General features: G+C 40.8%; 1 protein-coding gene across 1 annotated transcript; it reads right to left on the bottom strand.

Annotated features, from left to right (window-relative positions):
• Window positions 278–4,680, bottom strand: LOC109822393 (probable LRR receptor-like serine/threonine-protein kinase At3g47570). Its single transcript, XM_020388590.1, has 2 exons — window positions 1,726–4,680; window positions 278–1,063 (listed from the first exon to the last, which is right to left on the bottom strand). The coding sequence occupies exons 1-2, from the start codon at window positions 4,499–4,501 to the stop codon at window positions 561–563; spliced, it is 3,279 nt and encodes a 1,092-aa protein (XP_020244179.1). The 5' UTR covers window positions 4,502–4,680; the 3' UTR covers window positions 278–560.

Here is a 22,729-nt window from a genome sequence, read left to right on the forward strand (position 1 = left end):
CAGAAGAACATAAGTTGAGGGTCATTTTGGTAATTCAGGGACCAAATTGCAAGAGCGGCAAGTTTCCAGGGAAGTATGAGCAATTTCAAAGATGTGAAGGACTAATATGGAATATTGAATGTTTGAGGGACCAATCTCTCAAAAACCGACTATGAGCAATTTCAAGGATTTCAGGGACTTATATGGAATTATTGAAGATTTGAGGAACTAAATATCAGAGACGGTTCGTGGATAGTAATAAACTCCCATGACAAATGATTTTGACTAGTTCCCCTGTTTCTCGTACGTATCATTAATAGCATTGACAATGCATAATATGCTTTTAAACCAAAATTTGAATTTGAAATTTCTCAAGAAAAATGTTTATTCTCTTATTTGAAAATTTTAAAGCATGATATGGTTCTCTTACTAACATGCTTCTGACAATTTTCTTGAGAACTCTGGCTTTTCGAAAGAAGAAGCCATATAAAAAATGCCATTTTCAAGCTCCACATAAGGTTCAATATCTTTGGATTGAATTGCTGTCATTCTGCCATAAAGCTTATGGATACTGTTTGTGTTTAAAGATTTGATTCCTCCACAGCTACAATCTCCCTGCTATCCTCTGCTTGAACAAATAAAGATGGACCTCCACCATTCATCTGATATCTGCCCCCCTCTTCTGGAGTTCCATTTCTTAAGAATACGTCCCTAATCTTGTGCAATTCTCTACTGACATCTCCCATCTCCATTCTCTCTTCTGGAAGTTCATTTGTACATAGGATGCCAAGTCTAAGCAACGAAGATGCACACTCTACAATTCTTTCATCATTCAACCTCCAACCATCATCTTCACCACCACCACCACCACCACCATTTGCTTTGCCATCTTCCAGTAGGAGAAGATGAGAATCAATAATATCAGTGATTCTGTCAGGAAACCCCATCTCCACAAACTTGCGAAGAATGTGGCCTCCTACAAAAGTATCATCGGTGGGTCTTTTTGCAGTAATCATCTCAAGTAGAAGAATTCCATAGCTATATACATCTCCATTGGTTGAAGCTTTGTTCGCCACACCATACTCTGTTTAAGATATAGGCAACTTAGGGGGGGCCTAAATCCAATAAATTTATCTGAATAAATTAATGGGTAAATTTGATAAAACACCCTAGGAATCTGACCAAAAGTTTGGAAATGTCATTTAACCCACAAAACTTGTTCAGATAACCCGCAAAATGTTGGGGTTATCTGAAACTAAATTAGGAAAAAATATGAAAAGTCTTATGTAGTCAAATGATATTCCCAAACTTTTTTGGGGCTATATCAAAAAGGGTCAAACTTCTTGGGGGTTTTGTGGATTTACCCTAAATTAGAATTGGAGCAATGTATATGAAGCTAAGGGAATATCTCCACTCTCCAGTGAAGTTTCTAGTTGAAACATGTAGATATGGTAGATGGGATAATATAATATCGACATACAAACATACACATGATTGAGAGAGGTTAAACAGTCAGTGACTATAATTGAAGGAAAAAGTTAAGAAATACATGTTTCGGATTCATATTTGCATACATGAAGCAAATTAAGAACTGGATCCATAAGATCTGAAATTGCTATAAGCCAAACTAATGCAATAGTAAACTTTCAGCAGCTGTTGAGTATAGTTTTCTTATAAAATTTCTAGGCTTTTAGTAAAAGTTATTAAGTGTAGAAATGAACATAAGCAAGAATAAGAAGTTTTCACCTGGAGCAATATATCCAATAGTTCCTCTCAGACCAACTGAACTTGTCGAGTTCTGACATGACTTGCTGACAATTTCCGTCAGAAGCCTCGCCAGCCCAAAGTCGCCAACATGGGCAGTCATCTGAACATCGAGAAGAATGTTGCTAGGCTTCAAATCAGAGTGAATTATTGGCGTCCCACATTGATGGTGTAGATAATGCAAAGCAGAAGCCACATCAATGGCTATGTTCAATCTTGCAGCAAGGTTAAGTTTCTTTTGTTTGAATACCACATTTGCTTTGGGATGCAACCAATCATCTAAATTGCCGTTGTCCATGAACTCAAAAACCACAGCTTTGAAGTCGTTACCTTTGAAATCTACACTTGAACATATTGTAAGGATTTTGAGAAGATTCCGATGCCGGATGTTCTTCAAGGCTTCACATTCTGACAGAAAGCTCCTCGATGCTCCTCGTATTTGAAGATTTAGTACCTTTATAGCAACAACTTTCCTACTTTCACCATGAAGTAGTCCTTTATATACTGTACCAAAACTTCCAGTCCCAATTATATTGTCCTCGGAGAATCCATTTGTGGCTTTCACCAGTTCACTAAAAGAGACTTTCTCATTTTGCTTGTTTGCTGGTGATAACTCATGAGATCTTCTTCTTGAACTCTTTCTACGGCGTCGGACAACGAAGAAACAGAATAACAGAATCAAGAATACAAATGAAATAGTGATGCCATTGATCATTATCAATGAATGCGAGTCACCTTTCTTAATAAACGGTTCCGAAGGGCATGCTGGCAGATGCATTGCTGGGTTCGCTCCACAAAGCTTATCATTTCCAATAACTGAAACTGCACTTGCATTTTCGAACACGCCAAGTTGTGGCACTTCACCTTCAAAGTTATTGAAGGACAGATTCAAATAGTCTAGTAGATGAAAGTCTTGTAAGAAATATGGTATTTTTCCTGAAAAGTTATTTTTTGAGACATCAATCTTCTGGATGCCTCTTAACCAGGCTAAAGAAGAAGGAATGCTTCCTTCAAAGAGATTTCCACCGAGATAAAGCTCCTGCAGCACTTGACACTCACTGAGAGTGCTAGGGATTTCACCTGATAATTTGTTCATGCTGACATCTAATGCATTCAAGTTTCTTAAGTTCCCGACTTCAAATGGTATTAGCCCTGATAGTGAATTGGATGCCAAACGTAAAGCTATGGCGAGTCCGGTTATGGAGAATATTTCTTTGGGTATAATGCCCGTAAGTTTGTTAGAGTCGAGGTGTAGAAGAATTAGATTTTGGCACTTTCCAAGACTTGCTGGTATATTCCCGCTCAGTTCATTGGATTCTAGGTGAATAGAATTCAACTGAGTAAGGTTGCCGATGGTAGATGGAATCTCTCCAGATAGCTTGTTGTTGTCCAATTCCAGTAGATTCAACTGATGGAGCATCCCGATGCTTGATGGAATAGAGCCATGAAGCAAATTTCCATGCAGTTTAAATACCAGAAGGTTTGCAAGATTTCCAATATCAGAAGATATGGTTCCAGAGATATTGTTATCATGCATGCTGAGAAACTGAAGATTGGTGGAAAAGTTGGCGATTGAATTTGGTAGCATGCCACTAAGATTATTTGATGCTAGGCCCAATACCCGTAAGTGGGTACAATTGGTTAAAGCAGTTAGGAAATTCCATCCATCAGGTTCCATGATTTCCAAGTGGTTAACATACAGACGTAGTGCTTTCAGCTCTTGTAAACTTCCGAGACTAGGAGGGATTATGCCACTAAAGCTATTTTTAGAAAGATCAATGTCTCGAAGATGAGATGCATTGGACAATGACATTGGGATAGGTCCGTGAAATTGGTTACAGTCCAGGTCAAATACTTCAAGCAGAGGAAGAGCTCGGCCTACGTTAGGTGGGAGTGAGCCAGATAGGTGATAGTTAAATGACAAATCTAAATAAGAAAGAGAAGAGAGATTCCACAGTGAAGGTGTTATGACTCCAGAGAGGATGTTAAAGGACAAATGAAGTTCTTCTAGTTCAGATAGTCCACCGATTGAATGTGGTATGCTTCCTATTAATTCATTATTATCAAGTGAAAGGCTAGTAAGAGACGAGATGTTCCCTATGCTAGGTGGGATGCTGCCATATAAGCCGTTTCCAGACACTGATAGTATAGAAAGCACGGAAAATCTTGTTAACGAAGGTGGTATATACCCTGTAAGACTGTTGTTGCTCAAATTTAGTATTTGCAGGCTAGTACAGTTACTGAGACTGGCTGGAATTTCACCTTGGAGCTTGTTATTCGACAAACTCAATACCTCTAGTTTCGAACAGTGAGAGAATGAAGCGGGGATACCTCCTTCAAGAGAATTCAAACTCAAGTAAAGATACCGCAACCGAGGAAGGCGACCAATCTCTTGTGGGATGGATCCATTAATTTGATTATTTGAGAGATCAATCTTCCTGAGAAATGTGAGATTGGCTATGGCCGTTGAAATAACTCCAACCAGATCGAGGGAGCTCAAGTTCAAGGATATGACCCTTTGAGGATGTCGCAAGCCACCACAAGTGATCCCTGGCCAATGACAGAAATGAATAGAGTCGTTCCACGCGGTCAGTGATCTTCTTGGATAACTGGATATCATGGATTTGAAGGAGAGAAGTGCTTGTCGATCAGTGACATTGTTGTGTTTTGGATTGAAGGTAGTTATGGATGTGGAAGTTTGTGGGCATGAAAAGATGACTATACTTGTGAACACCGAAAAGACTAACAGATGAGCCATTGGGATGGATTTTTCAAGATAATTTGGATTATATATATGATCAAACTCTTACGATCTATTTATAGCTTTAACGTCTTCAAGTATTCATACAAGAGTCTTAGCTAAATCCTAGTTGATTAAAAAAATAGAACTATCAAAGAATTGTCAGCAGTAGCCTCAGTTTCAAGAACTAAAGCTATCGGAATATTCAACCATAATGTAAATGCATAGAATAACGAACCATCAGAAGATTACAACACCAAGACATTTCTTTTTGGCATCATTAATTAGAAGTCCTGGACTTATTTAAAGCGGATATCCGCAATCAGCACTTCACACCTCAAGTCATCTTCTCTGGGCAAGTTGGTCTATTTGCCTTCCATCAAAGACAAGGGGAAAGAAACTTCAAAGGTCTAGGTTTATGTTTTGAAATTTTCAAAAGGCTGTGGAAATACAAGAGTGGAAGCTTTCTGTGCAATGACTTGGGAGATGGTAGAAGTAAAAATGATGTGAGGAAAAACTGGTAGGATGTTACTATGAAGCACATGTGATTGTCCAGCAAGGACAAGGCTAGCATGCACTAGAATGAAAGGATGACAATTTTCTAAGATTATAGCAAGATATATATATGTGATCGAAATTTTAATTACATCCAATTTACACCATCAGGATCCATTACAGTCTTCTCCCCCCTTGTCCGTCCTTTCACCGCAAGATGGGTCCCGAAAGTGGTCCTTAATAGGCACAATGCCCATGAATGATTTTATGTGAGTAAACATTAATGTCCCTTTACAGGAAGTGAAAAAATAAGGGCTGATGCTAAAAAAGCACGAAAATAACAATCTCTTCTCTGCTCGTTAGATATTTTTGTTTTAAAAGTGGGTTCTACACTTGATTTTCTCAATGAAAACATGGGCGGCTAAATTAATGGAGAGTTGGGGAGTTGTCAATTTTTTGTTGAAAATGAAAAAAGTGGTGGGCCCCACCACAAGAAAATTAGGAAGTGGGCCCTACATGCATAATAAAATAATATTACTTTATTAGTGCATAGTATTTTCCCAAACGCTATAAATAGACCCCAAACTCTTAAGGAAAATTTATTCCAAAAACAACAATCAATATATACAGATATATGTTATAAAATAACTAGTGCTCGTAGGAACATTGTCTGGACCAAGAAGGTCATATAGATCGAGGAGATCGTTGCCTTGACCGAGAATGTCTTATAGATCGATGAGATCGTTGCCTTGGCCGAGAAGTCCTATAGATCGAGAAGATCTTGACAATACTGGGTCGGTGCACACCAGAATACTGTACTGCTTTTCCTGGAAGCAATTTGACATTGAGATCCTTACACCAGAGTAGGTTAAATATTACTTTAATCACAATGTTTTACAAACGCACAGCAGCTGAGTTGAAAATTTTAAATTACTGCACTTTAGCTTTCTTTTCAGTTTTTACTGCTTTATATTTGTATTACTCCAGACTGTATTATTCTAGATTTAGCCAGAGGCACCACCAATCTTAAAGCAATATTTGGCCTACCATGGATCCTACAAGGACTCTTGGACTAGATTATCTTAAGTTAGAGAACTTTGACGGTTCCAACTTCAACGCATGACGTCGGAAAGTGATCTTCAGGATGCAACTCTTAAAAATCTACTATGTGGTCTCTGAGGAGAAACTCGAGTCTAAATAAGATTTTGAGTCTGAAGCATCTTAGGCTAGAGATGATCACTTCTGCAGGAGTTACCTTCTTCTTAACTGTCTGGCCAATCATCTAGCAGATGCTTACATCAACATGCCCTCTGTAAAGGAAATCTGGAATGCTCTAGAGGACCAGTACAAGGATGAGGAGAAACTGTGCAAATCTCACTTCATCGACAAGTTTCTAGACTTTAAGTTCGAAGACGATATTGAGGTTTTGCCTCAAGTCAAAGAGCTTGTAAAGCTTGTTATGAAGCTGAAAGATGAAAATATCAGTCTTTGTCAAACCTTTATTTCTGGTACAATTGTGAACAAGCTTTCTCCATCTTGGATGTCATTCTCCACTGACATTCGAAGAAGGAAAAGACAGGTGACTCTATCTAATTTGAAAAGATTCATTCGGATCGAGGACGAGACTCGAACTCGCACGAAGAATGAGCTTATCGCTAAGCAGAAGGCGTCTGCTAACATGGTGGCTGCTAACTCTGAGAAGGGTAATAATTTATCTTTCAACAAGAAGAAGAAGTTCTTTAACAAATGGAAGAACCAGAATCCAAAGAACCTGAACGTTCAGAAAAAGTTCAAGAAGAGCGGCAAATGCTTCAATTGTGGGAAGCAATGACATTTTACCAAGGACTGCAAAACACCAAAAAATGAAACTACACACAATGTCAATCAAGTTGATGATTGTGTGGCTATGATCTTCCAGGTAACAACTCCTAAGAGCAATATCTCTGATTGGTGGTTAGATACAAGTGCTACTTGTCATGTTTGCTCCAATAGAGATTTGCTCTCTTTTTATATTACTGCCAAAGAGAACGTATCAATAGCTGATCGTTCTGTGGTTTCTGTTCTTGGAACTGGGACTGTGATGCTGACTCTCTCTTCAGGAAAGACTCTCACATTAAAAGATGTGAAACATGTTCCCTCAATTACCAAAAACTTAGTCTCTGGAAGCCTGCTATGTGATGCAGGTATGAGGCTGGATTTTCAAAGAGGTAAGGCTGTATTATCCTTTAAGAAAATGTATTTTGGCAATGCATATCTTACTAATGGTATGTATAAGATCAGTACTATTGCACCCAACTTGGTTATAAATAAAATATCATATTCTACTTACTCCACTGTATTATGGCATAATAGGCTAGGACATGTAAATTATAAAAAATTATCTAGCATGGAGAAGTTAGGATTACTTCTAAAATATGGGGGTAACAAACCTGAGAAATGTGAAGTTTGCGCGCAAGCAAAACCGACGAGGAAGCCATTTTTAAGTGTCACAAGGAGCACAAATCTGTTGGATCTGATTCATTCAAATACTTGTGACTTCAAGAGCTTCGTTACTCGTGATGGTAAGAAGTACTTCATCACCTTTATTGACGACCATTCTTGCTTCTGCCACGTTTACCTGCTAAAATCTAAAGATGAAGCCTTCAGCAAGTTGGTCGAGTTTCGGACTCGAGTGGAGAAGCAGCTTGGACTGCAGGTGAAAAGACTCAGTAGCGACAGAGGAGGAGAGTACCGATCTAAGGAGTCGGAAGCATACTTCAAGGAGTATGGAATCATTACTGAAATTAGTACTGCTCCATATTCTTCGCAATCTAATGGGATTACAGAAAGGAAGAATCACATATTGACTGAGATGGTGAATTCGATGCTAATCACATCTGGTTTACCTACCTGCTATTGGAAAGAGGCTTTGCTAATGGCAAACTGGATTCTAAACAGAATACCCTACTCCAAAACTGATAGTACTCCTCATCAGTTATGGTTGTTGGGATATCCAGACCCCTTGGATAATCTCAAAGTGTGGGGGTGTCTCGCATATGTTCGAATTCTAGATATCAGAAGGCCTAAGCTCGGACCAAAGGCTAACAAATGTGTGTTTCTTGGCTTCGCTAAAGATAGCAATGCTTGCAGGTTCTTGGACCTTAGAACCAACTCCATCATTAAAGCTCGAGATACAGAATTCTTTGAGGACAAGTTTATCAAAGATAAAGGCTTATTGCTCAAAGATATAGCAGAGAATGCTAGTACGTCAGATGCACCAGAGGAGCTAGTTTCGCAAAAAACAGAAAATGTCAACGATGAAGGAGTTATCGAACCATCTTCCAAGCGTATCAGGAGACAAAAAGATTTTGAAGATGACTTCATCATTTATAATATGAAAGGAGACCCGCAGACTTTTTAAGAAGCAATGCAGTCAACAGACGCACTTCTGTGGAAAGAAGCTATAGAGGATGAGATGGATTCATTGATCCAAAATTATACTTGGGAGCTGGTGAATATACCTGAAGGTGCAAGGCCTATCAGTTGTAAGTGGATCTTTAAGAAGAAGCTTCGTCCTGATGGTACTATTGAAAAATACAAAGCAAGACTGGTGGCGAAAGGATTCTCTTAGAAAGAATGTATAGATTTCTTTGATATCTATGCACCAGTTTCCAGGATCACTACCATCAGAGTGCTTATCGCATGGGCAACGATTAAAAGGTTCGTCATACATCAGATGGATGTGAAGACTACCTTTCTCAATGGAGATCTCACAGAAGAGTTCTACATGAAATCAGAAGGACTTGATGCTCCAGCTGATAAGATTTGTAAACTTGTTAAGTCTTTATATGGACTTAAGTAGGTACCAAAACTCTGGCATGAGAAGTTCGATGGGGTTGTTCGCAACAATGGGTATCAAGTTAGTGAATCTGATAAGTGCCTATACATCAAGGTCGTTGAAGGAAAGGTGGTGATCATCTGCCTCTATGTGGATGATATGCTCATCATTGAGAGTGATTTAGAGATAGTAATATCTACCAAGAAATTTCTTTCAGCACAGTTCATTATGAAGGACCTTGGAATTACGGACGTGATTCTCGGAATCAAAATCATATACTCTGAAGAGGGTATTGGATTGTCTCAATCTCATAATGTCGAGAACATGCTAAGGAAGTATGGCTACAACGACTTGTCAAACTATCAGTGCCATACGATTACAAGAAGAAGCTTCGACCAAACACTGGAAGACCAGTAGAGCAGCTGAGGTACTCAAAGATCATTGGGAGTCTCATGTACGCGATGAGTTGCACAAGGCCAGACATTGCATTCACTGTAGGAATGCTTAGTAGGTTCACAAGTAATCCTGGAAAGCTTCATTGGGATGCTGTCTAAAGATTGATGAGATACTTGAAACAAACTACAGGTCTGGGCTTATTCTACACTGAATATCCGGTTGTAATCGAATGCTATTCAGATGCGAGCTGGTGCTCAGAACCAGATGAGTGCAGATCTACTGGAGGATTTGTCTTCACTATGGGTGGAGTTATCGTCTCGTAGAAGTCTAAGAAGCAGACCAGGATTGCACAGTCATCGATGGAATCTGAGTTCTTCGTACTCTGTGCCGTAGGAGATGAAGCTGAATGGTTTAGTTATTTTCTCCGAGACCTTCCATTGACAGAATTGCAAGGTGTAATTACTATTTATTGTGATAATCAAGCGGCGAGTGCTGTGGCAGCGAACTCGATGTTCAATGGAAAGAAACATATCATTCGTCTGAAGCATGGCTATTTGAGAGAGCTCATATGTTAAGGAGTCATCTCTGTGATTGACGTTCGATCTTCAGAGAATGTGGCTGATCCTTTAACTAAGGGTCTGAAAAAAGGCATAGTCGAAAGAAGGTCTGTTGGAATGGGTCTCAAAGTTTTGTAAGTCTTACAAATACTTACCATTTATATCAAGTTTTTAGTTTAAAGCTTATACTACTAATGGTAAGATAATTGGTTCAAAAGTCAAGTAAGATTTACAAAGTTTGATGAGTCTTACAAATACTTACCATTTATATCTAGTTATTAGTTCAAAGCTTATGCTACTAATGACAAGATAAATGGTAAATACTTACCATTTATATCTAGTTATTAGTTCAAAGCTTATGCTACTAATGACAAGATAAATGGTTCAAAAGTCAAGTAAGATTTATAGTTCAAAGCTTATGCTACTAATGACAAGATAAATGGTTCAAAAGTCAAGTAAGATTTACAAGTAAAATCCTAAGGGGGTTCAAGTTTTCTTGGATTAGTCGGTATCTAAGGCAAGGTTTAGGGGTTGCGTAACGCGCTCCGCAAGGAACGATGTACTTAATTGATCTTTGATGTCCCTCTAGTACTATCCTTACCTGGTTGAACTACTCGGGTAAAACTTTAATATTTTCACCTAGATTCATATCATGAGAGATGATGACTCTTAATTCTTAATGAGTTCAAAGCATTTCGGATGCGGGATGTTTGATAGGAAATATGCCTAAAGAACTCATCTATACATGGGTGAAGATTTGGCCATCTCTTATGGTGTCTTGTGGAAAGATACCTAGAGTCTTAGCAGAAACCAGGACATGCACAGGGCCATAAATGTGCAAAGCAAAGGCAAAGACAAAGGCAAAGGCAAAGACAAGTATGGTTCAAAGTAAAAACTACCACAGATAAGTTTGATATTGTGTGATCGCTGGATTTTTAGACATGTGTGTTTGCGGTGAAAGTTGCTATTTCCATTGTTATCGAATCTATTACAACTTTAGTCGTTACAATAAACTCGAATAAAATAAAAAGTTGATCTTTTTATAAGATCTCCTTACACAATGAAAATAAAAAAATTTACAACTTTATCAAACAAACGCAGAGATCCTTTATCGGTCTTCTGCTTGCGTGGGATCTTTGCCTGTGCCGGGGTTTATCCGTGGACCACCGTCGATCAGATCTGATTGCTAAAAAATTGGGCAGAGCTTCGTCTATCCGCGAGGAGATCTAGAAACTTGAAGCGCCTATCTCGATAAAAGCGAGATATTTGCTCTTCTTAGTATTACCACAACGGGATAATACTAAGGATCGGGTACGGGTGATGTAGATCTGACGAATCTCTCTCTCTTGCGTTGAAGAACTGGATCCGATCTCTCCTCCTCCTCTCTAAAATCCGTGCACCTTCAGTCTTCAATCCGGCATGGCTTCGCCTAATCTCCAAAATTCCAGATCTGAAAAATGAGGCCTAAGGCTTGTATTTATAGGCATGAGGGGTTGCGGAGCGGTTAAAACCACTTAAGGGGGTCAAATCCGCGTTGGGACACCCTAGGGGTGTCTTGGCCTGGCAGAGACACCCTTGGGGTGTCTCGGCTAAACCGAGACACCCTTGGGGTGTCTTTATTTGGCCGAGACACCGTAGGTGCCTCGGTTCAGCTCTGAGACGTTTTCAATGCCCGTTTGGCCGTTTTCGCTGTAACTTCTTTGTCTGAACCCGGATCTGAGTGATTCCAAATGCGTTGGAAAGCCGACAAGGAGTTCTATCAGCTCCAATAGTTGGATTATCTATAGAATGAATGAGACACGAAGGGCATCGTTCCCTTTGTAAACACTGCGGGGCTCCCGATTAGCCCGCACCTTCGTTATTCCGGAATTCTGTCAGCTCACGTAGTTCGTTGATTCACTTCAAGCGTTCACCGACATCAATCGAACTCCTGTAAACCGGATAGTGACGTTCATTGTCATTCCTTAACACTGAGCTGTTCGTAGAGACCTATAGGCAATTTTCGACGCCTACAGATACCCCCTCCAAAGCGTTCCGGACTCGTTTCTTTTATAGAAGAGGCTGGAATACTTTGGATGTGATTGGTCTAGCCTTCAGTCGGCGTAAAGGACCTGTAGTTAGCTTCAACTCTTGGCTCCTTCGATTTTCGGTCTATCCGATGCTTTGACGAATAACCGAAGTTCTTCCGGCGCTGCGTTTATCGCTCGTGTCATTGAGTTGACTTTGAACTGACTACCTCCGTCACATTGTGTTGACTTAGGGTTTCAGATCACCGTATGTTGACTTTTTGTCACAACGCGTTGACTGGCATTGACCTAGGGTTACGCGTTGAACGGCATTGACCCTAGGGTTTCGAACGTCGAATGTTGACTTTTTATCGCAACGCGTTGACTGGCGTTGACCTAGGGTTACGCGTTGACCGGCGTTGACCCTAGGGTTTTGAACGTCGAATGTTGACTTTTTAGTCGCAACGCGTTGACTGGCGTTGACCTAGGGTTATGCGTTGATCGGCGTTGACCCTAGGGTTTCGAACGTCGTACGTTGACACAGTTTATATTCGTACGTTTACTGGAGTATACACAGTTTAAGCTCTTAAGGTATTGGAGCACGGCGGTCCCAAGTGTCGGGGTTGCAGGACCAACTGTTAAAGCTGATTCATCTATATTTGTGGATCTTATTTTAATATTGTTGGATAATCGAGTCACGAGCCCAACTAACAGAGCTGATGCATCAATGACTCGCACTTATAGAATTTTTGACAAATTCCCAGCCATCAACGGGTTTGATGAGCCTTTACCGACTACCGTTTGAGTCGGGCTAGCATGTAGATTGTTTAGATCCGTTCTGCACATAACGTTGTGCTAAAAGAGTTAACTCTTTTAGTGCTACGACATTGAATACGTAGACTTCGTCTTTCTCACGGGAATAGACTACCCGGCAACGCGTGTTAGGCGCTGACTTATCCTTACTTAGGATTCAGGATAAAAATCCCCAGACTCGGATTCTGGTGTCTTCTTCAATCGGTAAAAGACTAAACCGGCAACGCGTGTTAGGCGTTGACTTATCCCTGCTTAGGCTTCGGGATAAAATTCCCCAGGTTTAGACCCTGGTGTCTTTTTCAATCGGCGAAAGACTAAACCGGCAACGCATGCTAGGCGTAGACTTATCTCTATTTAGGAGTTGAGATAAAATTCCCCGTGCACGCGTAGGCTTATCTCTATTTAGGAGTTGAGATAAAATTCCCCAAGTTTAGACCTTGGTGTCTTTTTCAATCGGTGAAAGACTAAACCGGCAACGCGTATTAGGCGTTGACTCATCCCTACTTAGGATTCGGGATGAAAGTCCCTAGAATTGTACTCTGGTGTCTTTTTCAATCGGTGAAAGATTAAACCGGCAACGCGTGTTAGGCATTGGCTTATCCCTGCTTAGGCTTCGGGATAACATTCCCCAGACTGGATTCTGGTGTCTTTTTCAATCGGTGAAAGACTAAACCGGCGACGTGTGTTAGGCGTAGACTTATCTCTATTTAGGAGTTGAGATAAAATTCCCCGTGCACAAAGTGCACGGATTGGAAGTTGGGAATTGTGTCTTTTCTCAGGGTAAAGACGGACTGGAAAATGGAAGAGGAAGAATTTTATATTCTATCTCCCGGCACTGAAGAGGAAGAATTTTATATTCTATCTCCAGTTGGAAAGGAAACTCAAGGTGGGATCTCCACCCACAGAATCCGAAATGATGAAACTAAGAGTGGGATCTCCACTCCGAGAATCGGAAAGATTCAAACGACCCTAACTTTTATAGGATTGGTCATTCGATCCAAAAAGAGTCCCTCATTTATTAAGGGGAAATTCCGATTTCGACCCTAACTTTTATAGGTTTGGCTGAAAAAGGAAAAGATGGAAGTCTTTCATTTATCGAAAAAGAATGACTCGGTCTTAGTCTCAACTATCTGTAGGTTTGACTAAGTGAGATTGAGAACAATCCTAACTTTTATAGATTTAATTGTTCAATTTTTTTGAAAGTGGACCTCTCGTTCATGGAAGGAATCGAGAGGGGACTTTGGTTGTGACCCTAACTATAGGAAGGTTTGACCAGGTAGACAGGGAGAGTGGGAGTACAAATCACAGTGGGGGTTTAGTGTTTATCACTTAGTTCGTAATTATTGGGTTATCCCTAAGAAAATTACATATAACATTCTTCTGGGAACTTCCCATTACATGAATCATCCACCCCCAGCTTCTTTCTTGGAACTGGGTCTGACTTTGTACTCAGTTACATGTCCGGGTTATCCTTAAGAATATTAGCGTAACATTCTCCAGGAACTTCCCATCAACGGTAGGAAACAGTTTAGACTCATATACCTATTGGAGTATCAGGGAGCAGTTTAACCTCATATACCGATTGGAGGATTAAGAAGCAATTTATACTCTTATACTTGTCGGAGTGTTGAGAAGCAGTTTATACTCGTGTACTCTTCGGAGTGGTGCCGTTCTCATTTGGCTTATCCCAGCGTTATGACGCCGGCTTCAACCAAGGTTTGGATGCTATTCTTTAAAGTAAAGCAAGCCTTGGTGGGATGAAGGATCCTCCTGTGGTACGCGCAGTACCTCGGATCTGCAGTATTGTCAGCTTCCCCCTGATTTGTGATGGGCGGCAGCTTGATCTTGTTGTTTTCAAGAAGGGTCTCGAAGATGGCTGGAACGTCTTCATCCTTGAATGAGTACTCTTGACCCGGATTCAGAGGATTAGTCATCGGTTGGCATCTTTCAACCTTCCTCCTCCTAAGGAATCGTTCGGCCTGCTCTCCGCGCGCCTTTAACTCTCTCCAGGTATTGAGTGGCTCTACTTCCATAACATCCAAGATGTTAATGGACAAGTTGTTATGACAGGTTTGCAAGACGAATTCCTTCGTGCCGGGATCCTTACAGTTCATTGCCTGATTGCGAAAGCGTTTGATGAAAGTATCCACCGACTCTCCGTCTTTTTGTTTCTCATCGAAGAGTATCCTGATCGACACTTCGGCGTCATCATCGAAGAAATGAGCGAGGAACATGCTTTCCAGGTCCTCCCAGCTGTTGATGCTTCCGGGCTTGAGACGGCGGTACCAATCGAAGGCGGGCCCGCGAAGGGTGCCAACAAATGACCGGACCATCAGAGGCTCGTTGCCAGAGATCATACCCAAATAGGACTTGAAGTAGATCAGGTGCTGAGAGGGCGAGCTCTTCCCGTCGAACGCGTGAAGTTGATCAGGTTGAACTTCGCCGGATACGGGATCGAATCCCACTCTTTCTGGTAAGGACACGGAATACCGGTCTTCTTTACCTCTTGAGCAGACATTAAAGTGTTAATTTTTCTCTCGAGGTTCTTCATCTTTTCGTCCTCATCTATATCCTGTTTTGGACAATTCTTGAGAGGAATAACGGGGCCACCCCCAGCATTATTGTCCTTAGTGGGACCACCCCCAGCGTTGTGTTCATCAACATCTGAATCGCTACCTGTTTGGTTAGCAGTGCTGCGATGGCTGGACTCACCTAGTTGATTCGACAAAGCTCGAATTTGTTGGTCGTGCATTTGTCTCATCTCCTGCATAGCCATTTCCATCTCAATCTTGAATGCCTCTTTCTGCTTGGCTAAGGCTTCCTCAACCATTTTGGTTACTTGCTCGGTGTTGACTATGAACACTTCCCGAGCTTGTCCTATGCTAGACGTTGTATCGTCAGAGGCGATTGCGGAATAAGAATCCGAGAGTTCGTCATCGGAATGAATTCCTTCATGGACACCCTGGTAATCATTATGTCCAACGGTTTCTAGTTGAAGCTGAGATGTTTGTTGGGTTATTCCAGAACTGACTCTTCTTCCCGGAGAGAAATTAGGGTTGGAACCATTTAAAACAATCGGAGATTTTCCCTTATTGACCATGTTGATGGTAACTTCTGGGAATTCATCATCCCGAGCAACCGATCCTCTTTGGTGGAAACGCCTTGATTTGGGCTTCGTAGTTCCATCGGAGATTCTCTCGAATACCGAGACCCTCCGCATAGCGGTCTTGGGGCGGCTACACGCTGATAATAATGCCCTGATCATTTTGATACACGGACAGTAAGAGTCCGCTTCCCGGGTACTTCTCTTTCGAGATTTATTCGTACCCCCAGCCTGATAGTACCACTCATCGACGTTGCGGTCGGAGTAACCTATCGGCTGCTTACATGGATTCTCAGGTATAACGCATTCGTCTGTCTGACGTGTTTTCCTCTGAGTAAACATTGCCTTGTTGGCATCTACAGGAGTCACACGTTCGGAATCACACCCTTGTGAGGGTGAAACCTTCACGGGCTCCTGGTTTTCTGCACGCACCGCCAAGCGGGCCGTTGCAGCAATCAATTTGTTAGGAGGTCGCGTACGACCCCCAGTCCGGATGTTGGCTCGAAGCTCCTTCAACGATCTCCAGCTTTCCTTAACAAGCGCTTTTCCTCGATTCTCGAGTAGGGCACCGATACGATCCTTCAGAGGAATCCTGAACTTGGGGAAATCCACGCTGCGGTAGGGCTTTACCGGAGGTTCGGGATCTGAAGTTGACGAAGGCCGGAGAGCAACGTTGTCTGCTTTTGCCTTAGGCGCTGATTTGGCTTTTGGCACCCAAACTTGTTTGGATCTCGGCGATCTCTTAATTGCCTCTTTCTTTTGCATTTCTTGTGCTTTTCGCACAAGGGTCCGGGCATGCGCAAGCAAGGTGCGGTGCTTCTGGATTCGCTCCTCGAGAGTAGAGCGGGTTCTTTGGACACGAACCCATCCGTTAATTAGAGATCGAGAGGAGGATTCCGATGCTGGTCGTGGCGACAGATTAGCCACTTGGCGATTTCTGAGCTCCAGATCTGTTTGGTAATGGAGACCATCCATCTGATCCAAAGCCTTGGCGAATTGGCGCGCGAGGCGTTGTCGTTTCTTTTGACGTGCTCTCTTTGATAGAGTTGGCGCGCCTTCAGCAGTCGACTCCTTAATCGTGAAGGAGTTCAGATCTGCAAATTTGGCTTCATTGAACGCCGGTGGATCATTGCAAGGTGCAACAGCAACAGCGGCAGAGAGATCGTCTTCTTGGATCTTCAGATCTGAAGACCAGCAGATCTTTCTGGAGGAGGAGGCACTCTTGCACTTGCCAGGAGAGGCGGATCTGGAGGAGGAGACACTCATGCGCTTGCCAGGAGAATTATAACCTTCTGGAAGTCGTCAGATTGTAACTTCCATCATTGGTGTTTGATGGGGGGATCAACTATCTATTGTGATTTTTAGACAGCCTACAAGATTATCACAACGGGATAATCACTAAGGATCGGGTACGGGTGATGTAGATCTGACGAATCTCTCTCTCTTGCGTTGAAGAACTGGATCCGATCTCTCCTCCTCCTCTCTAAAATCCGTGCACCTTCAGTCTTCAATCCGGCAGGGCTTCGCCTAATCTCCAAAATTCCAGATCTGAAAAAATGAGGCCTAAGGCTTGTATTTATAGGCACGAGGGGTTGCGGAGCGGTTAAAACCACTTAAGGGGGTCAAATTCGCGTTGGGACACCCTAGGGGTGTCTTGGCCTGGCCGAGACACCCTTGGGGTGTCTTGGCTTGGCCGAGACACCCTTGGGGTGTCTTGATTTGGCCGAGACACCGTAGGTGCCTCGGTTCAGCTCTGAGACGTTTTCAATGCCCGTTTGGCCGTTTTCGCTGTTACTTCTTTGTCTGAACCCGGATCTGAGTGATTCCAAATGCGTTGGAAAGCCGACAAGGAGTTCTATCAGCTCCAATGGTTGGATTATCTGTAGAATGAATGAGACACGAATGGCATCGTTCCCTTTGTAAACACTGCGGGGCTCCCGATTAGCCCGCACCTTCGTTATTCCGTAATTCTGTCAGCTCACGTAGTCGTCGATTCACTTCAAGCGTTCACCGACGTCAATCGAACTCCTGTAAACCGGATAGTGACGTTCATTGTCATTCCTTAACACTGAGCTGTTCGTAGAGACCTATAGGCAATTTTCGATGCCTACAATGTGCTGGTTCAAGTCTCTGCGACACCATGCACCTATCTTTTATTTAGTTGGTCTAAGGGGGATTCAAGTCCTTTGCGACATCTACCTTATGCACAACAATTGAAACAACAGCACTGTTACACGACACTTGTTTAAAAAAAGGTGGGGGATTGTTAGATATTTTTGTTTTAAAGTGGGTCACACACTTGATTTTCTCAATGAAAACATGGGCGGCTAAATTAATGGGGAGGTGCCAATTTTTTGTCGAAAATGAAAAACGTGGTGGGCCCCTCGACAAGAAAATTAGGACGTGGACCCCACATGTATAATAAAATAATATTATTTTATTAGTGCATAATATTTTCCCAAACACTATAAATAGACCCCAAACACTTAAGTAAAATTCATTCCAAAAACAACAATCAATATACAGATATATATGTTGTAAAATAGCTAGTGCTCGTAGGATTATTGCCTGGACCGAGAAGGTCTTATTGATCGAGGAGATTGTTGTCTTGACAGAGAAGGTCTTGTAGATCAAGGAGATTGTTGCATTGACCGAGAAGTCCTATAGATCGAGATCTTGACAGTACTGAGTCGGTGCACAACAGAGTACTGTACTGCTGTTCCTGAAAGCAATTTGGCCTTAGGATCCTTACACCAGAGTAGGCTAAATATTACTTTAAGCATAACGTTTTACAAACGCACAACAGCTGAGTTGGAAAATTTTAAATTACTGGACTTTAACTTTCTTTCCAGTTTTCACTGTTTTATATTTGTATTACTCCATACTGTATTATTCCAGATTTAGCCAGAGGCGCCAACACTCTGCTCTATCCGAAGAAATCTGAGTTCTGTAACACGCACTATCTCAAAAGCACCCTACAAAAAAGGTTGTGTCTCTGCCTTTATGGAGCACCACCAACCTCCTATGTGCTAGCTTAAATGTTAACTCTCTGTTTATTTGAAATTTTCTTTTATCATTTTAGCAAAAGGAGATTTAGCCATTTTTTGGTTTTAATCCCACAAAAAGCTCATCCGTGAAGATAACAGAGTTAGCTGCAATATGAATCATGAAAGGCGTAAAATTTGAAAAGAGAATGCAACTCAGAGAATGAACTTGAAGATCTCTCAGGTTTTCTTGATAAGTGAAAATTCAACAGTGATTGGAGGATATCTATATAGAGAAATTGATGGTAGAATTCTTGCTTCTCACTGTTGTTAGAGTATGACATCATGATGCCAAGTATTCTAGACTGAGTAGTTCTTCAAGAAGGAAGTAATATAGTGGAATTTTCTCCATGCAGCGCAGGGTATAAGAATCATTAGGATTGCGATTTGCGAGGCCAGGAAAAAGATTCCATTCAGACTGGTTTCTTACAAACATGAGCTGAGCATTACATCAAACACATGGTGAGCTACCCATTACTACATCAAACATAGGATTCTCATTGTTCATCAAAATGACCATGATAAAAAACGACTAAAATCATATTAATATTCGAAAAGTAATTAAAAAAAACTCAGAAATTTTAGAAATTGAGCAGTGCAAACAACAGCATACCGAAATTGGCTACGTCACTCTTTCTTGCTGAGCTCTCGTTAGCCGGACCTTCGCTCGAACAACGGGCTTGGTCCGTACGCCAGAGAATTTTTTGGATTTTTTTTCGCCTATATTGAATTAAAATCTTTAAATATTTAAGGTTGAGTTATAAATTTTGGTATTACTTTTTTTTTTTTTTGATGACAAGGGAAACTTGGTCACCCCAGCTCAGTTTAATTCCTTCGGAGCCCCGCAAGGGAAACTTGGTCACCCCAGCTCAGTTTAATTCCTTCGGAGCCCCGCCAGCGGCCCTGGTTCGATTCCCCTTGTTCCCTTCATATCTACAAGGAGCTACCCTTAATACCAGGGGCTCATCCCCACGCGCAGAGCGTTTTTTTTTGGATTGCTTACTGTTGAGAAACAGCAAGCCCCAAAACAAATGATTTAAGGGTTTTTTTAATCCTATATACCCCCAATGTTTTATATTTGCAAATTCCCCTCCACATTGAGGTAAAACACCGTCAAAACTTAACATGATTAGTTTTTGAATGTTGTAAGGAGGGAAATTTCAGGTCGTTGGGACTATCCACAACACAACTTTTGCAGGGATTTTTTGAAATAACTTGTTCGTACCCTCATGATGCATGATGCAAAGGATTAAGAGGGTGTTTGAGGGAGCTTATTTTTTGGTCAAACTAGCTTTTGAGTTAGCTTTTTAATATCTACTTGTTTGATATAATATCAGATAAGTTAGCTTATAAACCCCATTTTAAAAAGCTAGCATACCCCAGCTTTTGAAAAACTAGGTTATAAGCTTATCTGAATAAGCTAGGTTTGACTAAAAAAATTATTACTATGTCCAAATAATTTTTATCCAAATAATTTTTATAGCATTTTTATCATAAAAACTGAAAGTCAGTAAAAGCTAGCATAACTTTTAAGCTTCAAAGAATAAGCTCATCCAAACCCCCTCTAAGTATTATAATGTCGCTCATGACGATAATTATGAGTGGATCATTAAAGTTAGAGAGCAATTGTCAAGTCAAATTGCTAGTTGTTTGTCAAATATCCAATTCTGCAACCAAAGGAAACTACTTTATTAGTATAGTACAGATGTGATAGAATTTGGGGGTAAATCAGTAAATATATAGATTTTGGCAAGTACAAATGATTTATGGTGGGGTATACGTGTAAAAAGCGCCATGATTTTAAATTGTCAAGCTTCTCAGATTAATCATAGTAGCATTAACAATGCACAATATGTTACAACGCCAAGAATAAAGTCTATATCTTAAATGTTTGGAGCTACTTAAATCCTATTCTTTCATTCCATTTGATTATGTGTTATCTCCTCTATTAAGTTAACCATAATTATATCATTCTTAATTGCTTCTAACCAAGTTTTTTTGGAGCTACCTTTAGATCTCTTTGCCTCATCAACTATATTATTTTCCTTTTTTCAAGATGGTGCTATAAGAGGTCACCGTTGTATGTGACCAGACCACCTTAGTCAATTCTCTCTCATTTTATCCTCCAAAGGAGTAACCTCTAAAAAATTATGAATGCAAGGTTGTGGATAGTGATTAGTGCTATATGCATGGCAGCGAGGCACCACTAAGACTATTTAGGACTATAGCGGCAAAAAGCGTAAAGCCAAAGAGCAATCCAGTTTAAATATTCACCAAGAGCTCGAGAAAAATCTAAAATTCATTTAAGTGCATGTTTGATGATTTATAGAAATCCTAAACATGAAATAGGCATGTAGCAATCATATAATATTAGCAAAGTATATTATAGAATGAAAATGAGTACCTGATTATAAAAAAGACAGTTATTTGTCTCATTCTTTCAAAACAAAACTTGTTGGAGACATTATCTTGATCTTGACTCCAATGCTGCATCGTTCGAGATGGTGAAGGATTGAAGACAATGGAGGGCTGATTTGGGCTACCGAAGCTTGAGAGCTGCCAAAGCTTGCCATGATGAAGGGCTGATTTGGCGGCGGAGGGCTAAAGCTTGAGGGCTGTTGGAGCTCAAGGGATGAAGATGAGAGGAGTTGGGGAGAGGAGATCTAAGAAGAGGTGGCAGCGGCATCGAGCTTTGAAGAGGATAATTTGACGATGGAAGAGGGCTTCGACGAGAGACAGGAGGTGGCTTGAGGCAACTGGTTTGGGATAGAAACATGAATGAAGAGACGAGGTGGCATCATTTAAATTTTTTTTGGGGTTTTTGTCTTCTAACCCAAAGTTTTACTCCTACTTATTTAAAAACCCACCAACTTTTATGAACACTTATAAACCCAATGTACCCCAAGCCACTTATTTTTAAACTCGCTCTATACAATACCCTCAATCCTTATACTATATTTTCCTAATAAATATAAAATTTCAAAATTAACGTTCTTCTCCAGATAAACTTATCTCTCTCCTTTTTTTTCCTTCATTTGTTTCACAAAATCAAAATCTAGGAACGACTAGCATGAATTCTTTCAGACTATCTTCTCCCCCACTCTCTAGACCCTCTCCCAGTGCAAAATACACTTCGGCTTTATCATGCGTCGAGGCAAAGGTCGGACAGTGGCGGCGGAAGGGGGGTATGTAGGACTGGGCTAGTCTCTAACATGTTCTCGGTCAAGTGACAAGCACGAATTCTTCAGAGCTGTTCAAGTTGTAGACTTGGATACAGTGACGTCTTTTCTCTTCATCGAGCCCCAAATGATCTGGCGAACCACTATCTTCGACTGCCTCTTCGCCAAAATATAGCTCTTTATGACCATAGTATAGTTCTTTACTGATAAAGCATAACTCTCTATGGTCTCTAAAAATTCTAAAACTTAGTGGAATAAATCAAATCGGTTTTTTCTAAGCAATGTAAACGTGTGATGATGTATACAATGTGTTATTTGATCAATTATTCATGTCGACGAGAGGTCCACTCTTAATTTTTTAGTTTTTAAAAAAGTATAGCTCTTTTATACTAAAGAGCGGGACCTTATCATGAAAGTATAGCTCTTTATACCAAAATATAGCTCTTTATGGTCGTAGTATAGCTCTTTACTGATAAAGTATAGCTTTTTTTGGCCTTTAAAAATTTTAAAACTTAGTGGAATAAATCAAATCAGTTCTTTCCTGAGCAATGAAATGTGTGATGATCTGTACGATGTGTTGCTTGATCAATTATTCATGTCGACGAGAGGTCCACTCTTAGTTTTCCCGTTTTTGTGAAAAGTATAGCTCTTTATTGATAATGTATAGCTCTTTATGGTATCTAAAAAATCTAAAACTTAGTGGATATTGCATTAAGAAAGTGATAATAGAACTCCAGCAAAATCACCACAGCACCGACTTCCATCATTACCAATGTCTACCAAATCACCACAATTATCAACATCTCTCTAAAGCACCAAGCATAGAACCAAAAAGT

The sequence above is a fragment of the Asparagus officinalis genome, chromosome 8 (genome assembly GCF_001876935.1).
Source record: "Asparagus officinalis chromosome 8, Aspof.V1, whole genome shotgun sequence".
NCBI lineage: Eukaryota > Viridiplantae > Streptophyta > Magnoliopsida > Asparagales > Asparagaceae > Asparagus > Asparagus officinalis.